General features: G+C 42.8%; 4 protein-coding genes across 17 annotated transcripts in view; 2 read left to right on the top strand and 2 right to left on the bottom strand.

Annotated features, from left to right (window-relative positions):
• LOC137792066 (HAUS augmin-like complex subunit 3) overlaps positions 1–13787 on the bottom strand; it is a 49840-nt gene extending 36053 nt beyond the window's left edge. For 3 of the 8 annotated variants that reach the window (XR_011078073.1, XR_011078074.1, XM_068587498.1), the window contains exons 1-13: positions 13673–13774; positions 9092–9276; positions 8601–8688; positions 7896–8258; positions 6506–7632; positions 5351–5469; positions 2839–3660; positions 2492–2661; positions 2115–2227; positions 1535–1671; positions 1108–1176; positions 963–1023; positions 680–744 (exon numbers count right to left, since the gene is read on the bottom strand). Coding sequence is in view for 4 of the 8 variants with exons in the window: in XM_068587498.1 (XP_068443599.1) it covers positions 680–744; positions 963–1023; positions 1108–1176; positions 1535–1671; positions 2115–2227; positions 2492–2661; positions 2839–3660; positions 5351–5469; positions 6506–7632; positions 7896–8258; positions 8601–8688; positions 9092–9224 (3267 nt within the window). In the remaining 4 variants the exon portion in view is untranslated. Of the gene's footprint in view, positions 1–679; positions 745–962; positions 1024–1107; positions 1177–1534; positions 1672–2114; positions 2228–2491; positions 2662–2838; positions 3661–5350; positions 5470–6505; positions 7633–7895; positions 8259–8600; positions 8689–9091; positions 9277–9296; positions 10065–10524; positions 10811–10979; positions 11213–11510; positions 11721–11851; positions 12908–13672 lie in introns of those variants that run through there. The other 5 variants (XM_068587497.1, XR_011078075.1, XR_011078076.1 and 2 more) reach the window with 5 other exon arrangements.
• Positions 13788–13901: 114 nt separating this feature from the next.
• LOC137792247 (prostaglandin reductase 1-like) lies at positions 13902–18251 on the top strand. Its single transcript, XM_068587824.1, has 9 exons — positions 13902–13976; positions 14671–14796; positions 15006–15051; positions 15144–15203; positions 15621–15788; positions 16383–16656; positions 16782–16887; positions 17280–17398; positions 17538–18251. The coding sequence occupies exons 2-9, from the start codon at positions 14691–14693 to the stop codon at positions 17646–17648; spliced, it is 990 nt and encodes a 329-aa protein (XP_068443925.1). The 5' UTR covers positions 13902–13976; positions 14671–14690; the 3' UTR covers positions 17649–18251.
• A 1091-nt stretch (positions 18252–19342) lies between these two features.
• On the top strand, positions 19343–21935 carry txnb (thioredoxin b). Its single transcript, XM_068587230.1, has 5 exons — positions 19343–19482; positions 20390–20494; positions 20672–20737; positions 21372–21437; positions 21572–21935. Exons 1-5 carry the CDS (start codon positions 19453–19455, stop codon positions 21632–21634), a joined length of 330 nt encoding a protein of 109 aa, XP_068443331.1. The 5' UTR covers positions 19343–19452; the 3' UTR covers positions 21635–21935.
• A 79-nt stretch (positions 21936–22014) lies between these two features.
• Positions 22015–23166, bottom strand: part of svep1 (sushi, von Willebrand factor type A, EGF and pentraxin domain containing 1) — a 77254-nt gene continuing 76102 nt past the window's right edge. For all 7 annotated transcript variants that reach the window (XM_068587228.1, XM_068587223.1, XM_068587227.1 and 4 more), the window contains 2 exons: positions 22857–22950; positions 22015–22302 (listed from right to left, as the gene is read on the bottom strand). In XM_068587228.1, coding sequence (XP_068443329.1) covers positions 22272–22302; positions 22857–22950 — 125 coding nt within the window. In that variant the 3' untranslated portion in view covers positions 22015–22271. The remainder of the gene's footprint in view (positions 22303–22856; positions 22951–23166) is intronic.

Consider the following 23166-nt stretch of genomic DNA (forward strand, 5'->3'; position numbering starts at 1 on the left):
GGGATTTTATTTCTTGGGTTCCGGTGTAGCCAAAGGATATCCAGGCCATGAGTTCTTTTTCCATGCGCTGCTCGATGTTAACAATCTAATTAGTAACTTCAGATGCAAGACTGGAGTTGAAGTTGAGAGACGAAATACAGATTGTTTCACAAGAAGACAGTTTACAAGCTACTTTTAAACAAATCAAAACAAACTCATTGTCAAATGACAGCCGGCGGGTCCACAAATTACATTTTGATTAATGCATTTCGCCTCTTTTGCTCTCCACACGGACTGTTTACCTGCATCCAACTAAAGACTGCTCAAGCATGATCGGTCAATACGATTTGTCCAAAAAAATGGAAACCAGAACGCTTCAGATTTAAAAAAAAAAAAAAAAGGTTTTCCCTTTGCTGACAATCTACATGTGAATGCAGAATCTGTTGATAGAGATTACCTCAAATGTGCCTGTCTATCTTTTAACACACAAAGCAGATTTTCTATTGGGAAATATAAATTCACCATGAGGCAAACGTCGTTAACTCCTGGCTGTGAGAGATAAGTCAACTCTGCCCGTCAGCCAAATAAACAACTCTTTTAATGAACTGCTCTATTTATTTATAACACGTATAGGGTAACGATAAAATAGAGTAGTCATAACATTTAATGCACCACAAAGATTGTTGATGTTGTTCCTTACCCCTAGCAGGTCTGACGTTCTCTTAAGAGCTTCTTTGTCCACATGGATGTGATGGCTCTCCATGGCTGAAACACCACAACATATATTTACTGTTTCTATGGATTGATTAAGAGCATAGATAATATTTTTAATAATGTAATATTGTCTCTTAGTCAGTCGAAAACCAACGGCAAGTTTATTTTGAAAATGGCACTGCATAAGACCAAAAACTTTAAAGTAACACAGTATCCCAAAATGAGTGTATACTGGAGAAAGAAAAACAAAAAAGAAAGATGGTTCCCACCTGCCAGGACAGAGATCATGTTCAGCTCCATGTCTGAGTACAGCTTCCACAGCCCTTGGCTCTAGGCACACAAATAGTCAGTCAGGTAATGTGTTGCATGGCTACACTGTATGTGTACAGGTGTGCATACATACATACAACTTACTTGGAGTTTAAAGCATAGCTCCATGTTAAGCCAGTAGAGCGAGTAGAGACCTGAGATGACCTGAGAAACCTGAGAGAGTGAGATACAGACAGACCAAGAGAGTAGGTGGGAGAGGGACATACACAACTTGCTTTTTTAGAGAGGATGATGCAATGGATTTACATATTCCTTGAGCTTAGGGAAGAATAGGCAGTCCAGGCACCAGGGAATACATGAAGTCTGAATGTTTTTTGTGGATAGTGGTTGTTACCTCACATCTTTAACCTTGGTGTCATCTTTGATGAAACCCTCTCCTCTGAACGCCATGTCAATCACATCACAAAAAACACCGCCTGTCTTCGCCACTCCACCTCACCCCGCCTCATCCACGCCTTCATCCCCTTTCGACTGGACCTCCTTGGATCCAGAAGTGTGTTCCTTCACTAACCTTCTTGGTTCCCAGTGTAGGTGTTGGACGGGGCCTTTTGCTGTGTTTGTTGAGAAGGTCGGGGTAGCAGGAGGAGGGATTAGCAGGGTCCAGTAGCCACCCTGACACCTGCGGGTCCTGGATGTGACAGCCAGCCACTGGAGAGAGAGGAAAGCTTGTTATTATGTTGAGCAGTATTCAATATGCTGTCTTCTGAGGAAACACATTTTTTGGAGATTAGAGCACATCTGTAGAAACATAGAAATGCCGCTGTGTGATGCAGGACATGTTTGACAAATGTCTTCTTTCTTCTGTGAAAACATGTCACCGAAATCACTGTTGTCATCAACACTGTTCACGTTTTACACTGCTGCTGCTGTGCTTTGGATGTTTTGGCTGATGTTGTTGACAACGCTCAATGGAATAAAGAAATACTGAGAGAAAATACACACTTTCAACAGCCAGCTCCCAAACCTCAGTGTTTGATACTTGACGATACAGTTTGGGTGGAGTATCACCAAAGGATACAGTGCCGGACTTCACTCAGAGTAAACTATTGGAAGACTGCAATTCTAAGTGTGCATTTATGTGGGAGCTCTACCTTGTTTCCAGCTGAGCTCTGGTCTGCAAAATTGCAGAGCTGTACAAAGCAAATCCTTGGCTTTGTAGCACACCACCAGTTGAGATCTTGATAGCACTTGTAGCAGCATATCTCTACAAAACACACGACACACACACTTATGCACTCCTGTTTTTAAACAAAATCAGTCTCAAACCTTTTTTTCATGGGAGCAAATGCACAAGTGGACGCACTGTACACTCACTTCATCCACTGCCATCAGTGGATGGATGGGTGTGGATGAGGAAATTACATGTAGTGTTAAAGCACTTTGAGTGGTCAGAGGACTGGAAAGACGCTATACAATAATTCAAGTTGATTTACCACTCAAATACACACACACATACAAACAGACCAACCTAGTAAAGAGCTCCTGGCTCTGGTGTGTGTGTTGCTGGGCCCATGCAGGTGTGTGCTCTAGTTTCAAGTAGACCAGACTGTCGTTTGGCTCCAACGAGTCATCAGGTGCGCTGCGGTCGAGGTTGTTCTTCATCAGTACGAGGAGGCCGCACACTTCTGGAGTGAGCTTCTTTATCAAGGATCAGAGAGGGACATTAACATGAGCAAACAGTTAATAAAGCAGTGAGGCACAAGAGTATACAGTTTACTGATACTTCCTTTACAGATGGGGAACGAAAGGGAGTATTTAAAATGTAACTTAGCCGATCACAATCAGCCACAAATAAAAACTCAACACTTCGCTCACCTGTTCTGGGTCTAACTGAGTTGTTCCATCTCGGTACACCAAGGTGAGCACCAGCACCTCCGTCTTCCCCGCCCTCTCAAGCGTTTGCATTTTCTCGTCTGGGTTCATCTTCCACGAATCCTTCACTCTGGGGTCGGATGCCAGGGTCGCAGTCAGACAGCCGGCTTTGGAATAGTTCTGGGGCGCATTAGCATCAGCCTCCTCATGAAATATCTTTGGCCCATTTATTTCCTGGTCAGGCCCACATTTGGCACGCTTGTGCTTGAGTGGTTGGCCAGTGACAGAAGATGGGGTTTGTTGGGAAGCATTCCTAGTTGATTCCCTGTACCTTTCTTCCACCTTTCTCTTCCGAATTTGACGAGTTTGCTTTGGGGCATAAGAGTCTTCATGCATCCCTGACATTATTCCTGTTTTATGTGAAGGCCTGACTTCAGTCTGTGGCACTGGTGGTTCAGCTGGGGGTTCAGGGACACAAGTCTTTGACCTGGCTCTCTTCAGCTCATCTACTCCTCCTTCCCTTGCATTTTCTTGTGAAGAATGAGGTGCTTCCCATTTTGGACGACGCTTGGTGAGATAGATTTTAGGAGAAGGGTCAGCACACTGGCGCTGAGGTACTTCATGCTTCCTCTTTAAAGGGAATGAAGGGATCAGGGGAGGATGACGTGAATGAGTTTGAGAAGTAAATAGCTGGCTGTTTCCCATTTTTTTGCTTGCTTTTGTGACAGTTGAGGCCAAGTCCTGTTCTGAGGAGTTTTGTCCAGCCGCAGATGTGCTTGCTAGGCTTAAGCTTCTTCCTCGAACATTTCCATGAGTGGCCTGCGTCTTTGTTACACAGAAAATAAACACATCAGTTCAAGTCCAAGTAAGTCAAATGATAAGGTCGCACATAATTAACACAGAAATGAATGCATGTCTAATCAAATTATTCCCCATTCATTAGATGATACACGATATGAGAGAGAGTGGAAGATGAGAAAGTAAACAGGTGAGCAATACAAAGAAAGCAGGAGGGAAGAAGGGAAAAGAAAAGGGGAGGACGTGTTGAGAAGACCGCTGCTCTCATTCAGCCGTCAGCGCCGTGTTCCAGACAGAAACACAGACAGTCGAGACACTGTTTGTCTGACAGTCGGCCTGAAGTAGTGTGACATGCACGCTCGTTCACATTTATCTATTTTTTATGAAGAAAAAAACGCCTGTTTTGGCTCGATGACGATGAATATTTGTGTAAGACGTATTTAAAAATACAGAAAGTGTTTGATGGTGAATACATACATAATGTAATAAATAATATGTCCCTTGCTGTATGTTGAGCAGTGTGAGACTAAAATAAATAATTGATATGGTTTGACACAAAAGTATGTAAATGACCAAATCACCAAAATGTAACGGATTGACACCAATGGAGAAGTGGGAGGATAAGAAACTAGATGGATAAGTTGGAATCCTGTCTCCCAAAAACATACCCTCCTCTCCCTGTAACCTTTCCAGCATCTTAAAAACATCTCCATTATTCATACCTGTAACTCCCATCTCTATTTATGCAAAGGCACTGAGCATGTGCACAAGCACTTATGTTCTTCGAAATCTCGGTAAGAGTTGTGAAGCTGGGTTTTCTGAGGGATTTCTCAGACTATGTGTGAGTCTATGGATGCACACAGTTCTGTATGTCAGCAGAGAACCGCGGTATGGAGGAATTCCTGTGATTCAGCTCCCTGAGGAGAGTCTTCCTCATTTGCATGTAAACACAACCCGTTTTCCTGCTGACAAAGTCATGAACCCCCCCAGGGTGCTGTGCTACAGGATATAGATAGAAAACCGAGGTCGGCCATGGCCCGTAGCCCAGTACTGGATGCAGGAGAGGAAGAGAGGGAGGAAGAGAGGAAGAGAATAGATTGGTGTTTGCTGCTGATTGTAGCAATAAAGTGAAGCCCTCTTTCTCTCCCTCTTCTCCATCTTTCAGCCTCTCCCACTTGCCTACCCCTTACTTTTCTCACTGCATCCTTTGTCCATCACTCTCTCACACCGTCCTTCTCTCCACATCCCTTTATAGTCCTTTGTCTTTGCTGCGCTTTCTTCTTTTCTGCCAATATGTATCGTGTGCTACTTTTTCATGACTTTTCTTTTTTACTTTAAAACTCATTGGGGAGCTATCATTTGTCAGCGTGCTGCAATACTGCCGACGGCACCCACTTCCACACAAGCCGGATAGATTTCTATGTGCATCGGGGAAATAAAAGCCTAATCTCTTGAAAAGCAGCTATTTAAATTTCAGGACTTTTTTGTGTGCTGCTGCTGTGTACACACTGTTGCCTCTGCATACAGGCATTAGAGTGGGAGACAGATAAAATAAATCAGGATTTCTAAATTGAAAGACAAGTACATACAAATCTTAGCACGTGAAGTAAACATTTCCAATAAAGTGGCTAATATTGCTGCCTTTATATATCGGTGGCATCACAGCTAGTATAGCATGCAATGCTGTATTGGTATTATTCCACACTTAGAGACTCACTTGTTTGCTGTCATGGTGCTGGTGGTTCCCAGTGGGACAGGGAGCTCTGAACCCTGACCTTTTTGGCCCGCACTCCTGGGACAACGTAGGCCTGGAACAGCTTCCTCTACCTGAGTCCACTGGGGAGGGGAGGGGGGCGAGAGATCAGAGCATTTCTATCAGATCATCACTTTTCCGACACGTCCTCCATCAATGACCCCACGTTTGACGATGCATGTATGGGCGCTTACGCGGTGCATGCGTGAGACCTCAGCAGCGTGCGACAGGACAAGGACATTTTGTTACACGAGACAACTTGCAACCTGTTTGTGTGTGTGTTTGTAGATGTGTATGCGTCTGAGTTGACTCAGCGTTGTCTCAGCAGCTGAGACTCAAGCTTCCTTCCTGCAGCTGTAACGTGAGCCAGCACACAACATCCCCCGTCAGTACTGAGACTCTGTCATCGCCACTCCGATGAAAGATGGCTGACAGCCACCAGCATTTGTTTGACACAACTTCAAATGCTTTTGCACCTCGAGCGCTGTTTTGTTTCGGTGAGCAACGGTCATCAAAAAATGTCTCTGGAGTCAGAGAACTGAACTGACTCTAATGCTGTTGCAGTTCGTTTTCTAGTAACATGAATTAATCTGGTCCTCATTAATATAATACATCCCTAATACTCTGTTGAGTAGCATTCTAATTATGATTTGATTTTCCCTCCCCTTTAAATGGGTAGCATTAACAATCCTTGAGTTGCTTAAAGAGATCCAGCAGCTTAGGGAATTCTTAGTGTGACAAGTTGACAACAAAAAAACAACATACTGTTTTTATTGGCGCCCGTTGATGCCATACTGACAGAAAATTATTGTTGTATACCACCATCTAGTGGTGATTAATAGAACTATACATGGTCACAAATTCATCACAGTGGTAAAAAGGTGAGATTGATTATAAACTTGCAATATTGCAGTTTTTTGCTACTATTTTCAGAAATATTCTAAAAGCTAAATCTAACTTCTATCATCTCAGCCATCTCAAATACTCTCTAGCATAGTATTATATAATAACCCTTTGGAAGAGGGCAAATGGAATATAGATACTACGAATACGATTTAAAGACGATCACCTTACAGAAACCAAGATTCTGTTAAACAGCATCAATAATCATGCCCTTACCTGTACTCCTATTTTCGTAGACCACAGGTGACATCCCAGACTCATTTCGGTCGGCCCCCCTCTCTTCTGGCTCAGTGACCTCTCTATAATCTGTTAGACACTGGCTTTCTTTTATTTGGACATCAGAACAATGGTGCTGCTCTGTCTCCATCTTATCTTCGGTGCTATCAATGCCCGCACTGCTCCCCTTCTGCACTTCCAAATCGACCTCCCTCACATCTATTCTTTCCTCTGTGCTTCTCTCCATGTTATCAGCAGCGGTGTCGCCCAGGACTAATTTGTTGGGCTCGCACTGCTTCAGTGGATTTTCTGTGGGGAGTTCCTCTGCTGTTTCAGTCACAGTCCGACTCATAGCCTGAAGGGTATCAGCTTGGTAGTGGCTCACCTTGTGTTGTCCCCTTTCTATAGATAGTGAGATTGCATTTTTGGGACGGCCTGTATGAAATATCTCTTTTTCCTCAATGCTAGGAGGTTGTTCAGGTGCATCAAGTCTGTACTCAAAGACATTATCTTCCTTCTGCCCAGACTTTGCAACCTCAGAATTACAATAGAAGCTTTTGTCCATATTTATATCTAAACAGATGTTATCGTTGGTTTCCAAAAGTAGAGGATCCTCTATTTCAAAGGCTGTTCCTTTCTCATTTCGCATGTGTGCATCCCGACGTCTTGTCTCTTCACAAGTTACTCCATCCTGCATTTCATGGTCTCTGCCTGACATTTGTGCTGTACCTGCCTGCATCACATTTTCTGAATCCTCCATCTGCTGTCCCTCTTCCACCGACGGTTGAGACAGTAGGCCTCCACCGTCTCCTCCACTAGTGACCTCTTCAGTAGGGTTAAATAGAGGAAGCTTCCACTTTGCTTGGCTGTCTAAAGCTACAGTGGTGTCTAGCTTCTTTCTGGAGATACTCCAGCGATCTGAATATCTGTTTTCTTTCTGTGCACCTGCCCTGTAATTATCTATCTCTTCACCTGTTTTAAGGCAAGAAGATGCTGTGTAACAAGCCAGGGCATGGCCCTCTTCATGGTCATTATGTTGCACGTCTGTAGGGAACAAAACCTCATCAGGATCCACCTTGTCTGGAGAAAGATTGTGAATGAAAGACGTCTTGATTTCTTCAGTTGAGCTATGAAAGAAAAAGACAGTGTGCCGAATGTATAAAACATGCTTTTCACTCACAAAACCAGCAACAAAAGATCATTAATGCATGCTAAACTTCTGACTGCTTTTCTTTCTGTTACCCAAAGTTATAAAAGAACCTTAAGAGGAGGTTGTGACAGAAGGTTCTCTGAATATATTTCTGAATATATGAGACATTCTTAAGCATGTTCTGCATACACAAATGAACACACTTAGCAACCATAACCAATAATTTTCTTCGCTACTTACTTTCTCTGTGGTGTAGCTTGACGTTCACAAATTCTCTCTGGTATTTGGAGGGACAGGGAGGTGCATCGGTTTCTATGGGTGAAAGATGCCGCCATCGCCTCATGCTGAGTGAATGACAGAGCACGGCTGGACTGGCAAGCAGGGGGTTCGTAGTACTCTCTGTGGGAATCAATCAGTGCGCCCCGATAATGAGACGTTTGCCTTTGGCGTGAGGAATCGCAACGGGGGGCGGCTTGGGATGGCGCTGAGCAGTCGGGGGTCTGCGAATACCGATAGCAGGCTGAGGTCTGAGAGCTCTGCCACTGGTTGGAGGCGTCATGGTAAGGAGTGGAAACGGAGGACATCTGGAGACTGGAATAAGGTCTGAGCAATAAGAGGGATTTTGTTTACTTTTTTCTGTTTTACACGAGCATTAAGGATTATATTGAGGCATCAGTATAAAAATCATGTTTTATTAACATTAAGTAATGCCTATTAAACAACAATCAAACCATACAATTAGTATAAGGGCCTTATGTCATGTTAGTACCAATATACGTTATTAAACTGCTGCAGATTACACCCCAGAACAAGATGCTTCTGCACCAATCTGCTCATTTTAATGACTACAGTAGATAGTGTCAATGGTTTAATAAAATGGATACTCTAACTTAATACAAGTCCATGTTTTATATCGATGTGTAGCTTTTACGTCATCCGACATACCGGTCTGTATCTCTCTCTTCGCTCTCCTCCTGACTCATGCTCCAGCTGCTCTGTGTCCAGGGCTCCCTCTGGCTGCCATTATTCCTCTCTACATACGAAACAAAAGAGATAGCGATAAACTCTCTGGTAACTAAATACATTTAGTATGAAATCAACTTTATACAATGCCTCATTGAGCAGCAAATATATGTATCAAAATATGTGTCTGACTTCTAACTTCTACATAACTTCGCCTTATTTAACACGATACATACAGTACGAGCCAACAAAGTGTTGTGGCACATTCTCGGATTCAATGCTGTGGAAAGAAGGCTTGATAATTAAAAGCCAAGGCGTTCCGTCAAGCAATATTGTCAAACTTAAGTTGAAAATAGCGATTACAAAGAGGCTAAACCCCAGTTCACTAGTAGCTTTGAATAAAGTCTGGTTCTTGGTCACAATATACTGCAATAAACTGAAGTAAGACACTTTCTGCTTGACTCCTGACTGACTTTGCCTGTGATCGTAGGAGTAGTTGTGGTTGCGGCTGGCTGCAGGTAGACTCTGGGCCCGCAGAACAGCCAGGATCTTCTGTGCGTCTTGGGACAAAGGTCCCGAGTACAACCTCCTGCTAGACTGCTTCATCGCTCCCTGTCAGAATGCCTACTACTCTCTCTCTCTCTCTAGCTGAGGATATCTGACGGTCAATGGCATAAACAGAACAAAGGGGAGAGTTGGGTCAGTTACAATCACACCTGGTTTAGAGTGGCATCTCAAAAACATATAGAACCCAACAGAAATAGACTTAAATCATCTCAAATAAAACAAAACTTTCACAATTAAACCTCCATAAAGATAACATTGTACTTTATTTATCTGTTGACAAAAATAAAACAAGGACATGTATTTTGGAACATTGCTGGACACAAAACAAGACACTACATTATCTGGTTAGTTTATGTAAAACAGTTTTGAATAAACATATTAATTTCATCCCAAATATCATTTGCAACATTTCTCATATACAACAAATCTTTTGATCTCCGTCTTCTACACAAACCAAGTGACGGTGCAGTAATTTCACACTTGTACAAACTGTACTGGGGCAAGGCTTACTTTGTAAATCTTCTCTACTGAAAGCACAGTGTACTTCTCCAATATCATGAAGCTTAATAACACAGGTTGACTCCCTTAGCACAGAAAAAGTATGTTGAAGTTGAGCTTGCTACAACTGCCACTCATTCCTTCTGGCAGCCTTTACTGTTGCCCTCTCTTCAAAGCCATTTTGTTCTCCAGATCTTCCACTACTTTCTTCAGCAGCCGGGCATCCAAGTGGAAGTAGATGTACAATTCCCTCTCCCGCCTGAGGGGGGCATTGCGCTCCAGCTGAGAACGCTTAGCTTTGACCTCCCCCATGATTTCTTGCATTAAATGCTGCAAACTCTGCAGCTGGGACTCTGCCTCCACAAGCTTCACCGTCAGCTCCTGTTGAGTCGCAGGAAGAAGGATGAGAAATGAACAACGAAACAACCAGAGGGCTAAATGAGCCCACATGTGAATCAAACATAACTTACCAGTTGTGCAAATAAGGTAATTTATCAAGATAATAATGAACTTACTACCAAATATTTCTGTTAACATATCAAAATACAAGTACAACAAACAACTTTTCCTGATACTTTAATTTGTTTTGTGCAAAAAAGCAGTTACTCCAGAGAGACCATTAATCACACAGTGCTTTTATACCCAACATTTGTCAAGACATTGTGAAATTTGAAACAATGTGCAAAAGAAGAAAAAAAACAGAGCGTGCTACCAGCTTCCCTCACCAATATGGACAAGTCATTTAAAATTCAAATCGACTTACATTAAAGATTGCTTCTGAAAGGCACTCTGTGTGGTTGAGCAAGATGACTGTGCATAAAATGAAAGGAAACACACCCACCTGTGCATTGGGGCAAAGCAGCTCCTGGTCAGTGATGGCCGTTGGACGTACCTGCGGCCCTAAGATCAGCTGCTGGAGCTCTGTGTACATTGCCCTATGGATCGCTTCACAGTCGCCTTGAAGACGAGCAGCTGTGTAGTCCTGCTGACGGCCAGCACCAGCCACAGCATCTCGGGTCACCTGGAGGTTGCCTGCGAGGTCATGGGCAGCGTGGTCCAGCGCTTCATACGTCCGAAAAGGCTCTGATCGACCATGGTCTGAATCATGGTCAAGGATCTGGAGCAGCCTGAGCAAAGAGTTGCATACTAAATTACATTACAAAGTGAGATAGCCTGCTTTTAAATAAGGACAAAGATTGCCATGGGCACAAAGCAATCAACACAGCACCACAGTATCGCAGACAAGTGGCGTGAATAATCCTTTTTTTTAGGTCTTCAAAATATTCACATTCTTACCTGCTGAAGGCTGCATCCTTGCAGGTGATAATAGGGTTCGGTCTGGGGTTGATCGCCATGTCAGGGTGTGCCAGGGACTCGATTCTGAGGGTTGTTGCTTCACCTTCCTTTACAAGTCTGCTTTTTACTTCTCCCAACTGCTTAAGACACGTCCTCCACCTGCTCAACTCCATCTCGTGACCCAGGAGTACCAGTTCAAAGGAGGCCTTTTGGCGGAGTAGGTAGTCTCGAACCTAAGATGACAAAAGCACATTTTGTTTTCATATGCCTGCTGATTAATATTTCTACATCATACAATGACTTATATTTGTGATCATTTTATCTATTCAGTAAAAAGGTCACTTTTTAACAAGAGGACCAGGGCAAGATTATTATGTTTGAAAGCACATTGTATTTTTCTAAAATGTTCTAGAACAAGAAATTTTAATTCTCAATAGATTACTCAGAGATGATTGATAGCTTACCCTGACCCATTCGAAATCCTTTTATTCTTTTACAGAAATTACGAAACGAATGACATCACCAACTAACCTGATCCTGTCTGGAGGTGTAGTAGTCCTGCCTGGCTAGTTGCAGATCCAGGTCTCCCCTCACTACTGGCACATTAAGCAACCTGGCTGACTCTCTAAGGGTAGCAGGTACAGGTCCATGGAGCAGAGCCTCCAGCTCAGCCTCCACCGCCTGCAGCTCCTTCTTGGACACAACCTCACGGACATGCAGCGAGGAGGACATGGAGATGCTCTGGTAGATTTAAAGGTAGTTAGGAAGGAGAGCTTGAGACTGGAACTGAATAGCAATAACTGAACACACTATATGAGAGCTGTGATGCTGTTTGCAGGAGATAATACAACTCAATTTATGTTTTGCTTTACCTTGGTATGAGAGGACTTCTCAGAGAGCCAATCCAGTCCAGCCTTGACACTCTTCTCCTCCGCCATTGCCTGCATCAGTTGATGCTGGGCCACAATATGGGACCACTGAAGTCTGGCCATCTCTGTTCTCCTGCCATCCACCATTTGCTCCTCCCTACTTCTACCCCCATGCTCATTCTCTTCCTTCTCTCCATCTTCACAAGAACTGAGGTCAAGGAGCTGAAGGCGCTCAGAGTAAGAAGTCTCAACAATGTCAGAGATGCCCTGGAAGAAATGCTTCTGGGTGAAGACAGCTAGTGTTTTAGTGCTGAGCTCCTCCTGGTGCAGGTAGGTATCTAAGGGCAGCTGAGAGGGGAGGACAACTGGGCTTTTGGAGATAGAAGGGTTTAATGAGGTCGCAGAGTCTCCTTTTCCATTTTGCGTAGTCTCTGGCTGAACTGGGAGATATGAAGCAAGCTTTCTCACCTCATCTGTTAGGTTTTGTAACAGAGCATTGGTGTCAGCATTCTCAGCTCCAATGGAAGCACCGGCCTCCTTTAGCTTACATGCAGCGCTCTCCAGCTCTGCAGTAAGTCGTAGGTCAACATCTGCACGGGAGGTGGCCACAATCTGTAACCTGTTATACCGTCGTTGCTTCAGGTCTTTTTCTTTCCGGAGTGCCTGAAGCTCGGCCTCCAAGTCCTCTATGGCTACATCCCCCTCCGCTGCAAACACGGAGGATGAAGATGAAGAAGCGGGCCCCAAGATGTTTGCACTGCTCCCATCCGACGGTCCAATGGTTTTAAGGACCTCGCTCAAGGCTGCTTCATCTAGACATGGATTGCCGGACTTTCGTAGCTCCTTAAATGCATGTGCCTCCTCCTTGGTGAGAACATTGCTTTGGTTGAGGGTCCGACAGACAAAGCGCAAGAAGTGAAGGTTCTCTGGGGCACAGTCAAACAGCCAGTCAAAGTCAGAGGCCTTCAGCGATGACGCACCAGGATAACCTAGACGGCCCAAGGCCTCCACAAACTGGCCACCGTTTAACATGGTCGGTCCGCACTGTGTGCCCCCTTGCTATTCAGTCACACAGCAGCACAATGTGGATTGTGGAGGAATAGGTGAAGACCAATACAAAGAGAGTGAGAGTACATCATACACATATTTGTGATCTCTTAAGGCTAAGTGTGTGGTTGGATCAGGGATAATCGAGACACTCAAAAATCAATGATTTAAGATACAAAAGGCCCAGCCACATCTACTATTTTGTTGTCTTTGGGTAATCCACGTGTTATAAACAGCCCACTACACTATTAAGAAACTATTAGGTTTTAGACCAAAATGTTCCATCACAACAGCGATTTTGTATTTCTCCATAGATTATGTCAACACTACTGGAAGTAAACAAAACAGTTACTTCGTACTTTTTTAATGCAGAACTATCGGACTTTTGCCAAAAGTATGAAGTGCATAATGTAAGAAAAAAACAGAGCAGGACAGTTATGATAAAAACAAACGAAGAGACTCACCCAACTTTTGGAAAAATTGAAAGTGTATTGATAGCCCTCTATTGTTAACACATAGAATAACCAGTTAACGTTAAGTATATTGGTAACCTGTCACAACGACTGACTTTACTTAAATTCGACATTTTAAGTAAGCTCGCTAAACTGTTTTGGGTTTAGTTCGCTAGCTAAACAGTTGTGGTGCACGAGCTCGCTGTAGTTAAAGAAGACAGTTAGCCTGTTAACTGTCATGCCTCATGTCTAAAGCATATATTCGTATATTATTTCAGCAATACAAGTGAAATTCGTGAAACGAAAAGCTTTAGCTATGACATACTTAACAGCTTACTCAAACACCCCGTTTTGTTAGCATCCCCGTCAGAGGCCGCCGTCGTCTGCTCGCGCCAAACAACCAAACTGACGGCACGCAGAGACGACGTGACGACGTAACGTCCTCCGTCATACGCGGGAAGCTGCGTGAACCTTCCGACCAATCAGGTTTGTGGACTGAAGGGTGGTTCCCGCCTTCTTTGCCTCGGCACTTTTTAATACAACCCACCGCTACTTGCGTCCATCCTTGTACTACCCTGTGCTCAGTGAGTTCACGACTTCTGCCATTACTTTGTGGAAAACAATAACTGGTAAGTCTGAAGAATACCCTTAATGTCTGTATGTACAATAATATGCTCAAACAAACATGATTGCGTGCTTCTATGTAGTACAGATGTCATCAGTCAACAAAAGGGAAACTGGTAGTCAACAGCTCTCTGCTGTTTAAAACTATAAACTCGTGCTGTCTTACTTCAGGTTGTATTGAATCATTGTTTTCCAGAAAGAACCAAATTATGTCTAATCATTCGTGTGGTTGAGTTGTATCATCCGAAAATGTTTCGACTTGCTTTGTCCTGTCTTTAAGTGTGTGCGTGTGTTTGTGCTTGCGTGCGTGTGTGTGCGTAAGCAAGCTGAATATCTACATTCCTCTTTAATTGGAGTTTTGCATTGCAGATGTGGGATACCTTATCAATGCGCTTATGATTGTTAGAAATAGTACACAGTCAGGATACTGCAATGTATGGAGAGCCTTTCAATGTAGGACCTGACAATGTAATGTACAGCAAACTTCACTTTGTGCTGCTTTAATCAGCATTGATAGAGTTTTGTTTCTTTAAATGTACCACCTTTTATGATTCTTCTTGATGAATAAGTGATTATAGTTCACTATTAGTAACTAGTTGGTCAATCTAAACATCTCGTGGCGTGCAGCACTGGGAACAACATCCCTGCAACTAATGTCGCTGTCAGTTTTATTTCTAACAACTGCTCCGTCTCCCACAGCTGCCCCCGAACAAACAATCATGGTCCAAGCTAAGACGTGGATCCTGACCAAGCACTTTGACGGCTTCCCGAAGGACAGCGACTTTCAGCTTAGGACGGAGGAGCTCTCTGCACCCAAAGATGGGGGTAAGATCTTTTGTGTGTGTGTGTCTCTGTCCTGTGTACTGACAAAATACACTCTTTAAGCTTGCAGAGCTTAAAGAGTGTATTTTGTCTCAAACATTAAACACCAATTACTTTAAACAAGGCAGTAATTATGTGCTTGAGTCATCTGCAGAAGATGAAAAGTCTGTTCAGGTGTTGAGTGCACTTGTTTGGCACTCTTTTTGTTTCAGAGGTGCTTTTGGAAGCTGTGTTTCTCAGTGTCGACCCGTACATGAGGTGAGTGAAGAGCAAGAATTATTATTGTGAACGCCCTCTTTAACAAATTCGTTCAAAAATGTATCGTCTGTAATGTACCGTTTCTCTTACAGGCCGTTTAGTAGGGTTCGCATGAAGGAAGGCGATGTGATGATCGGAACTCAAGTGGCCAAGTAAAGAACACACACACAAAGGAATGTCTGCACTGATGTTTAAACAGAACCTGACCTGCATCTGCTATTCATTACTAAAGCCTTTGAATCACAGGGACTGAAAAGCAAAAGCAAACGTGAAATGTTCTTGGCTGAGTGTTCAGACGCTCCATTTGTCTCAGAAGGAACATTTTTGATGATAAACATGCAGAATAAATTACGCCGTGACCAAACAAACCTCAAAGTGATCTGTTTGAAACGCACGTGTTTTGTGAGGAATACACATCTGCCACATGGAATGACGTCACGTAAAGGAACTTTTTCTTCTCGTCTCGTTTTTTTCTGTGTCTGCCATCTGTATGGCTTTATCGCAGCATTAGTAGCAACTTTAATTTGACGGATTGCTTTTCTTCTTCTGTTTCTTGTGTTGTCCTGTAGAGTGGTTCAAAGTCACAATCCAGCATTTCCTGTGGGAAGCCATGTTGTTGGGAGGTGTGGCTGGAGAAGCCACACAGTCTGTGATGGGAAGGACCTGATTCCCATCATGCCTGAGTGGCCGCAAGACGTCTCCTTGTCTCTGGCTCTGGGCGGCATCGGCATGCCGGGGTAAGGCGGATGCTCTTGGTCTCTATGGGTAGAAATGAAGTGCAGAGGAGGTAGATGTGGCATCAAAGCTTCCAGAAGTAAAAGTGCAATTCATTACCTCAAAGACAATTTGCTGTGTCTTGTTTCTCCAGCTTTAACAACAACAACGAACATGAAGCTTTTAAGAGACGCGGGAAGTCAGCTTTGAGTGTAATTAGCAAACGCTGCTTGATATCTGAAGGTAGATGGTCGACTTGGGCTACGCCCGTGTTAAACCTACTGTGAAGAGAGGGAATACAGAACCTTTCCTGAGTAAATGTTAGATAAGAAGGTTCATCGATTTTAAAAAACTAGTTCCATACCCCTGCTTAGGTTAAAGGGACCGAGTTGTTTCTCTCTCAGTAGAGCAGAACAGCTGAGTTCTGTCTTTCTTTGAGCAAATAAACAAGCAAGGCTCCAAATGATGTGTCCTGCTGGTGAGCTGAAGCCCTCATATAAACACTTCGAACCATGGCTAGCCGTTGTAAAGAGTTAACGTCACGAAGGACCAAGAAGTGGCAAAGAACACACAGTCGTGCTTTTTCAGATTTTGGTCGTTGGGGTTTTCCTCTCCAGGCTGACGGCCCTGTACGGGATAGAAGAGGTCCTGGGGCTCCAGCAGGGGGAGACCCTGCTGGTGAATGCCGCCGCGGGGGCGGTGGGCACCGTGGTGGGCCAGATCGCCAAGATCAAGGGCTGCAAGGTGGTGGGTTCAGCAGGCTCTGACGCCAAAGTGGCTTTCCTCAAAGAACTGGGCTTCGACGAGGCCTTCAACTACAAGACCGTTGGGTCCCTGGAGGAGGCGCTGATGAAGGCGTCGCCAGACGGATATGACTGCTTCTTTGAAAATGTAAGCAAATGTGGTTTCGCTCCAAGACCGTAAAGTGTGCTCGAGCACTCTCCATTTATGCTCCTCAGCCGCTTGTGCGCTTGATTCTTGCTATTATTTTAAGTAACTTTTTTTTTTCCTTTCAGGTGGGAGGCCCTTTTTCAAGTGTTGCCATACAACAGATGAAGAACTTTGGAAGAATAGCCGTGTGTGGAGCTATTTCCACATACAATGACACCACGCCCCAAACAGGTGTGTACATCCCAGCGTAATCTTCCTAATGTCGACAGTCCTGCATATTTGTCTGCGTCAATTGATTGATGCTTGTTATAACTGCATGCAGTCGTTCACTCTTTTAGAACTCCACACGTTCAGATGATTTTAATGTATTTCTCCACTAGGGGGCGACGTTGTGTTACTAAAATGTTGGCGGAGAAGTAGATATAAATGTTTCCTTCGACTGCCATTTTTTCTCTCTCAATTCAATTCAAAATGCTTTATTAGCATGAATGTTTATAAAAGACAATATTGCCAAAGCATTATAATAATACTATTAATACTAATACTACTCCTACCTCTCTCTCTCTCTCTCTCTCTCTCTCTCTCTCTCTCTCTCTCTCTCTCTCTCTCTCTCTCTCTCTCAGGCCCATACCCCCACCTAACCATGATCTTCAAGCAGCTTAAGATGGAGGGCTTCCTGCAGTCCAGGTGGGGGGATAAGCACCCTGAGTCCCTCAAGAGGCTGATGGGATGGTTGAAAGAGGTCAGTAACTGAAAACCTGTTATTCGGATGGATCTAATTAGGAATTGTTGTGTGTTTCAATATTTAACCTCAATTGGTAGGGTTGCCAACGGTCCTGGTTCAGCTTGATTTCAGTGCTTCAATCATTCTGCATCTGCAGGGCAAACTGCAGTGTCGGGAGCACATCACAAGAGGCTTTGAAAAGATGCCAGCTGCTTTTATGGGGCTACTGCAGGGAGAAAACGTCGGCAAGGCCGTTGTTGCTGTCTGATGTGGATCAGTGGAAAAGAATCACTATAATCATTAATCTACACATGACAGAAATCATACATGAATGACTTAGCTATATACACTAATAACTAGCCAGTTGTATTCAAATGAACATGAAGTCCATGTAAACACATGATTTAAAATGTTTAGCATTAGTCCGACAGTTGCAGATGGTTTTATGGACCCTTCTGCTAGGTTTGGATTTTCATTCATGGTAAGGAAAAACATTTTTTTGTATGTATTTAAAGAATAAATACAGCAATAAAACAAATGAACAAGTACCTTTTTTTAGAGTTACAAACCAGTAACCTTACCGACAATCTTTGACACGTTTTTAACATTTTTACCACCCTCCAAACAATTGTGCAGCACATCGTCCGGTAGAGATCAGAGCGCTGTGTGCGATCGGCACAAGAAGGTTGTGTTACCCGAGAACAACAAAAGATTGTCTGTCTTCTGTGCCACCAAGTACTTGGACGCGATGTGTGGATCTGCTGCTGAGACAGTTGTACAATATTCATTGTAACCAAATAAAACATTTGCTCTTTATTTAGGGACTGCGATTGTATAAGTAATAAAATGTTCTGTTGACTTCATATTTTCACCATTTGAATCTGGTATTTATTCATGCACGTTCTGAGGGGAAAAAAAGCGACTGAAGATGTGCGCTCCTTTCAAACCTAAAATGAGGGGAGTCTAGATAATACAGCAGGCCTGTTCACCCCCTGCTTCCAAGTGCAGCTTTTTGTTTGATCACAAAAGAGACTATTTTTAGACACTAATTTGACTTTCGTAAGCCTCTGATGGTGATGAGTGTCTCGGCTCCATGGTTACATCTGATGCTGCTTGTCCAGTAGAATAGCAAGGGAATACCTACAAGGGTGTGTATGTTTTTTTATTGACACAATATTAAAGAGTCATGTGTCCGTTGGATAGATAGACGAATCAAAAATTACACTTCCCAGAAATAATGCTCTGATTTTTGTTTCCGTACATCGAAAAGTATCAAAATATTCAGTTTTTATTTAATTTATAAAGAATTGGGAAAAAAACACATTTATTTTACTGCGCACGATTATAGACATTTAGTCGGCAATAGTGTAGACGACATGAGGCTTGGAAATAGTTATGAACCTAAATGGGAAGGTTGAATGGCAGCGAAACAAATCCATAGCGATGACGTCATGGTTGAGATTGACCGGCGCTAACTGTCGTTTACGGTAAAGCAATAATTTGTCAAGTCATTGTGACTTGAATTAGTATATTTATATTTATTTTAATACATTTATATTTGTATTAATATGTTTTTCTCAATCTGCTGTTCATAAAACGACTACAAAACACGTAGAAGTACCTAATAAAAAAAAGAGACACAATTTTTATATGAGCAAATTAACGCACCATCTAGCTTGGTTGCTAGACGGACAGGAACCAAAAATCGTCATAACGGGATGTTACTCCGTTACCGACCACCTTCAGAATAAAAGTATTTAATAGAAAACGGCTTTGCGATGCATAATACAGAAAAAAGTATATTTATTGTAAAATGTATACGAAATAAAAAAAATACAATTAATAATAATAATAATAATAATAATACAATTATTTCACAGCGCCAGAATATAGCGTTACACCCATTGGCGTTGCCCGGCGTGAGAATTACAATCTTTATTTTGAAAGCGCACTGACTTCCGCCACGGATCGGACTGAAGTGGAGTACTTTGCTGCAGCTGCCATATAAAACGCGGCGTGTCTCCCTCCGTAAGTGAGTCACACGCTTAGTTGCCGACCATTCCGCTCTCAAGATGAGTCCTGTAAAAGAGCCCGGCAATCTGGTAAGTTGTGTTTCGTTCATTTCGTCGCGCACCGTTTGTTGAATGCCGCCATTGTGAAGAATGAATGACGTTTCTACTAACGGTAATGGTGTGGCCGCGTGCCCCCTCCCTTGACACGTTCTCCACATTAGAGGTGTTTATACTATATGTTTTAATACACGTGCAGATTGCGGCAAGTTGGATAAATAGGACTTAATATGAAGTAAAGCTATAGGCTTTGATTTTCCCCTGAATGGCGCGCGACCGACAGAGTGATTCAGCATGAAATGGACTTTACCCACAATCCAACAGCGGGAGGTTGCTCTAGAAACGCTCGTGGAACCACATACCACGGTTAACCACCCCGCTCAGTCCACTTCCGGGCGGCTCCAAGTGAATACGGTTGTGTCGCTTCCACTTCGCGGTTGAGAGCATGTTGTGATACCCGAGGACACGTCAAAGGGGTTATCGTTGAGAAATACGTCAGTTTACGTACTTCACAACGCATTCTAACACTATACTTACGTAGTTTACATACGCGTATAATTATCTGTTGAGCGTAAACGTGGCCTTTTTTTTTTATTACAAAGAAAAGAGTAGTTTTGTTTTCAGGTACATGTTGTGAGCACTCTCTGGTGTGTATTGTTTTTAAATGTGGCGGATTGCCAGCGAGTCTAGTACCCTGATAAAGTCTTATTTTTAACAACACATAATCACAATTCTACCTCTATTAAAATCTATGGATAACTGCAGTGAAGCATGAAAGTAACAACCAGCAAGAAAGTTCAACAAATTGCATATTAAAAAATGTTTTCTTCACTTTCTAAATACATAAGCTAGTAATATGCGAGTTCAGGTTAGTTATTACATCACAGTTTGATCCAGGCAAGTTTAAAACACTATCATCTGGTTTATTTGTGTTCTCTAGTCTGAGTTCAATCAGATGCTGAAGGAAGCTGGAGACAAGCTGGTTGTGGTGGACTTCACAGCCACATGGTGTGGCCCCTGCAAAATGATTGGGCCAAAATTTGTGGTAAGTGTACAATTTGGACATTCATGTATTTCTAAACCCATAGTTGATTAATTTGAAAGAAGGGGGGGCGGGTTATTAGTTGTTGTTTTTCTGTACAGATATATGATTAATAAAAGGACCAAGATTTTAAGAAGCACAAAATGCATCAATGTGCTCTTTCTCGATTGACTCTTTCAGGAACAGTCGACGACTGCTGAAAACAAAAACGTGGTTTTCCTGAAGGTGGACGTGGATGACGCTGCTGTAAGTGTTTCTGTTGTTGTGTCGTCTTTGAAGCAGCAGCTGGTTTAGTACAACTGCCATAAGTACAAAGATCCTCAACAGCACATGTGCAGTGACTTCTTCACATGGCATCAACAGGATAAGCTACGGTCCCTGGGTTGTACATTATTTTTAAAAGTCCAAAATATCAACAATTCATCTTCTGGAAATTGTAAAGGAATGTCTGGCGTGTGACCAAAGGCTTAAAGTAATTGTCCCTTTGTCTGGTGGAGTAGGAGGTTATAACGTCATTCATTCATTCTTAAAGCAATGCGGACTATTCATGAAATCCGCAGCCGGCTCATGTGACCCAAGTGCAAGTTTTTTTTTTTTTCTGTTTCTGCTGAAATGTAATTAACGGAAAACAAGATTTGCTTGCTTAATGTTACAGTATTCAAATTATCACAAAAAATGTAACTTCTTAAAATATCTTACATTTTTGGTTTCACAACATATTAATACTTAAAGAAGACAGTCTGATTGACCTTTTTTAGTTCCTATTTGATGCTTTACGGTTCATGTTGTGGTCTCATCCCAGTCGGGGAGTACCGGTGTTTTTGAGTCCGTCAACCATCCATCTTACTGTATTTATTTATTTATTTTTTACTCTTTTCAGGACGTAAGTGAACATTGCAAGATCAGTTGCATGCCGACTTTCCAATTTTACAAGAACTGCGAAAAGGTAAGCACGAAAATATACAGTTCATCACCACACTCGGCCAATACAGAGCAGCAGCAGCATCATCATCTATTTATTCACATTTTGTGTTGCATTTGTACCAAATCAGGCGTTTCAGTGTCTGCGTTGTCTTTCAGATCTTCGAGTTCTCCGGCGCCAACGTTGACACGCTCATTGAAAAGCTGGCAGAGCTCAGATAATAAAATCCCACCGACCAATCCGTGGCCCGTCACTGTCGTCCGACCACAGGAGCCACTGCTGCCCTCTGTTCATGCCTAAGAATTCAGGTCTTCTGTCCCACACAGGCAATAATCATTAGTTCCACTCATCATGTAGCGGTGACGTACTTTGTCCTGTTCACTGTTTGTTTGGACCGGCTGATGTTTATGACCACTTTTACAACTTTTTTTTTTTATGAGAAATTGTCTTTGCTCCTGAACTTTCTTTTGTACATCATGTTCCAACAAGGTGGATTAAATAAATGCAGATGGGTTACTGGAACGTTGTACTCTCCTTCTTTGCATTTTCATCATGACTTTGATGCACAAACTGTTGCTGTAAGGTCAAAGAACACATCCAATGGTATTTTATGCTTTAATAAAAATGTGAGAATAGTTTACACATATACATTGGGACAGTCACATCAATAGTTTTTACACATCGTACAAGTATATAGCAGCATATGTTTAATACTGTTGAGTCTCTATATGAAAAAATACAGCTTTATTTTACAAAATGGTTCTTGCTTTGCCATTTAAGGAGATGAGAACGAACGGTTTACAAGTGTGTCACTTAACTATACAATAATCCCTTCATGAGACGATTCACACGGAGCCTTCAGAAGTGATAGTATCCTGATTTCCTTTTCCTGCAAAGAGAAGAAATGCAGTTTAGGTTTAATCTTTGGACCCTTTTTAGGAAAGAGTTGACTGAACACAATGACTAGGACAAACTAGCGAAGGCCCACAAGTAAGTCAGACTTTATCACTAGAGGGTCATATATGTGCTCCAGATTCAAACCTCAATACGGTCTATTCGCGATAACTTTAATCACCCATCTAGATTAAAGATGGCAGTTTCTTAAAGTCTCAAATATGCCTCATCACTGATTACCCAGAAGGCTTATCACATCACTAGTATATCCAGTTTTATCCAGTTAACAGTCCCACCCTGTGTTTGTTTACACTAGATAATACTCCCCCAATTCAGTCTTCCACATGCATTTCTGTTCAGCACCTAGTGCTTAGCGACTGCACGCTTTTGTATGTCCGTCTACACGAAGCTCAAAGGGAACAAGAGGAAACCGGTTTTCTAATTTGCATGTATACATGAATGTAGATGTGAATATAAGATGCAGGGTGTATTTTCGGCTCCCGAGTTCACGAGAAAACAATCTAACTATGTTCCCTGGTCTCTTATCACCTGGAGCAGGCGTGTCCGCTCCACCCTGGACTGCAGTGACATCTGTTCGGCCGGATGCATCTACCTCCATTCTGGCAAGGCGATGAACACACAGCTGTGGACATAAAACACAGCGCAATCATCGACCCCGTGACCACGAGTACCTGCTCGTGAAGCGCTCGGAAGAAGGAATTGTGCTGTAGTATTTTAGAGGAACTTCATTTTAAAGGAGTGCCGAGTGCTTTGAGCACTCAAGAGCACTCAAGAGCACAAAACCTTCTCACTCCTTAATGCTCCACCATCACAAAGGATTACAAAAAACTATTGAGAT

This window comes from Clinocottus analis, unplaced genomic scaffold (genome assembly GCF_023055335.1).
Source record: "Clinocottus analis isolate CAN_PGR_092001 unplaced genomic scaffold, fCliAna1.0.p SCAF_21, whole genome shotgun sequence".
Lineage (NCBI taxonomy): Eukaryota > Metazoa > Chordata > Actinopteri > Perciformes > Cottidae > Clinocottus > Clinocottus analis.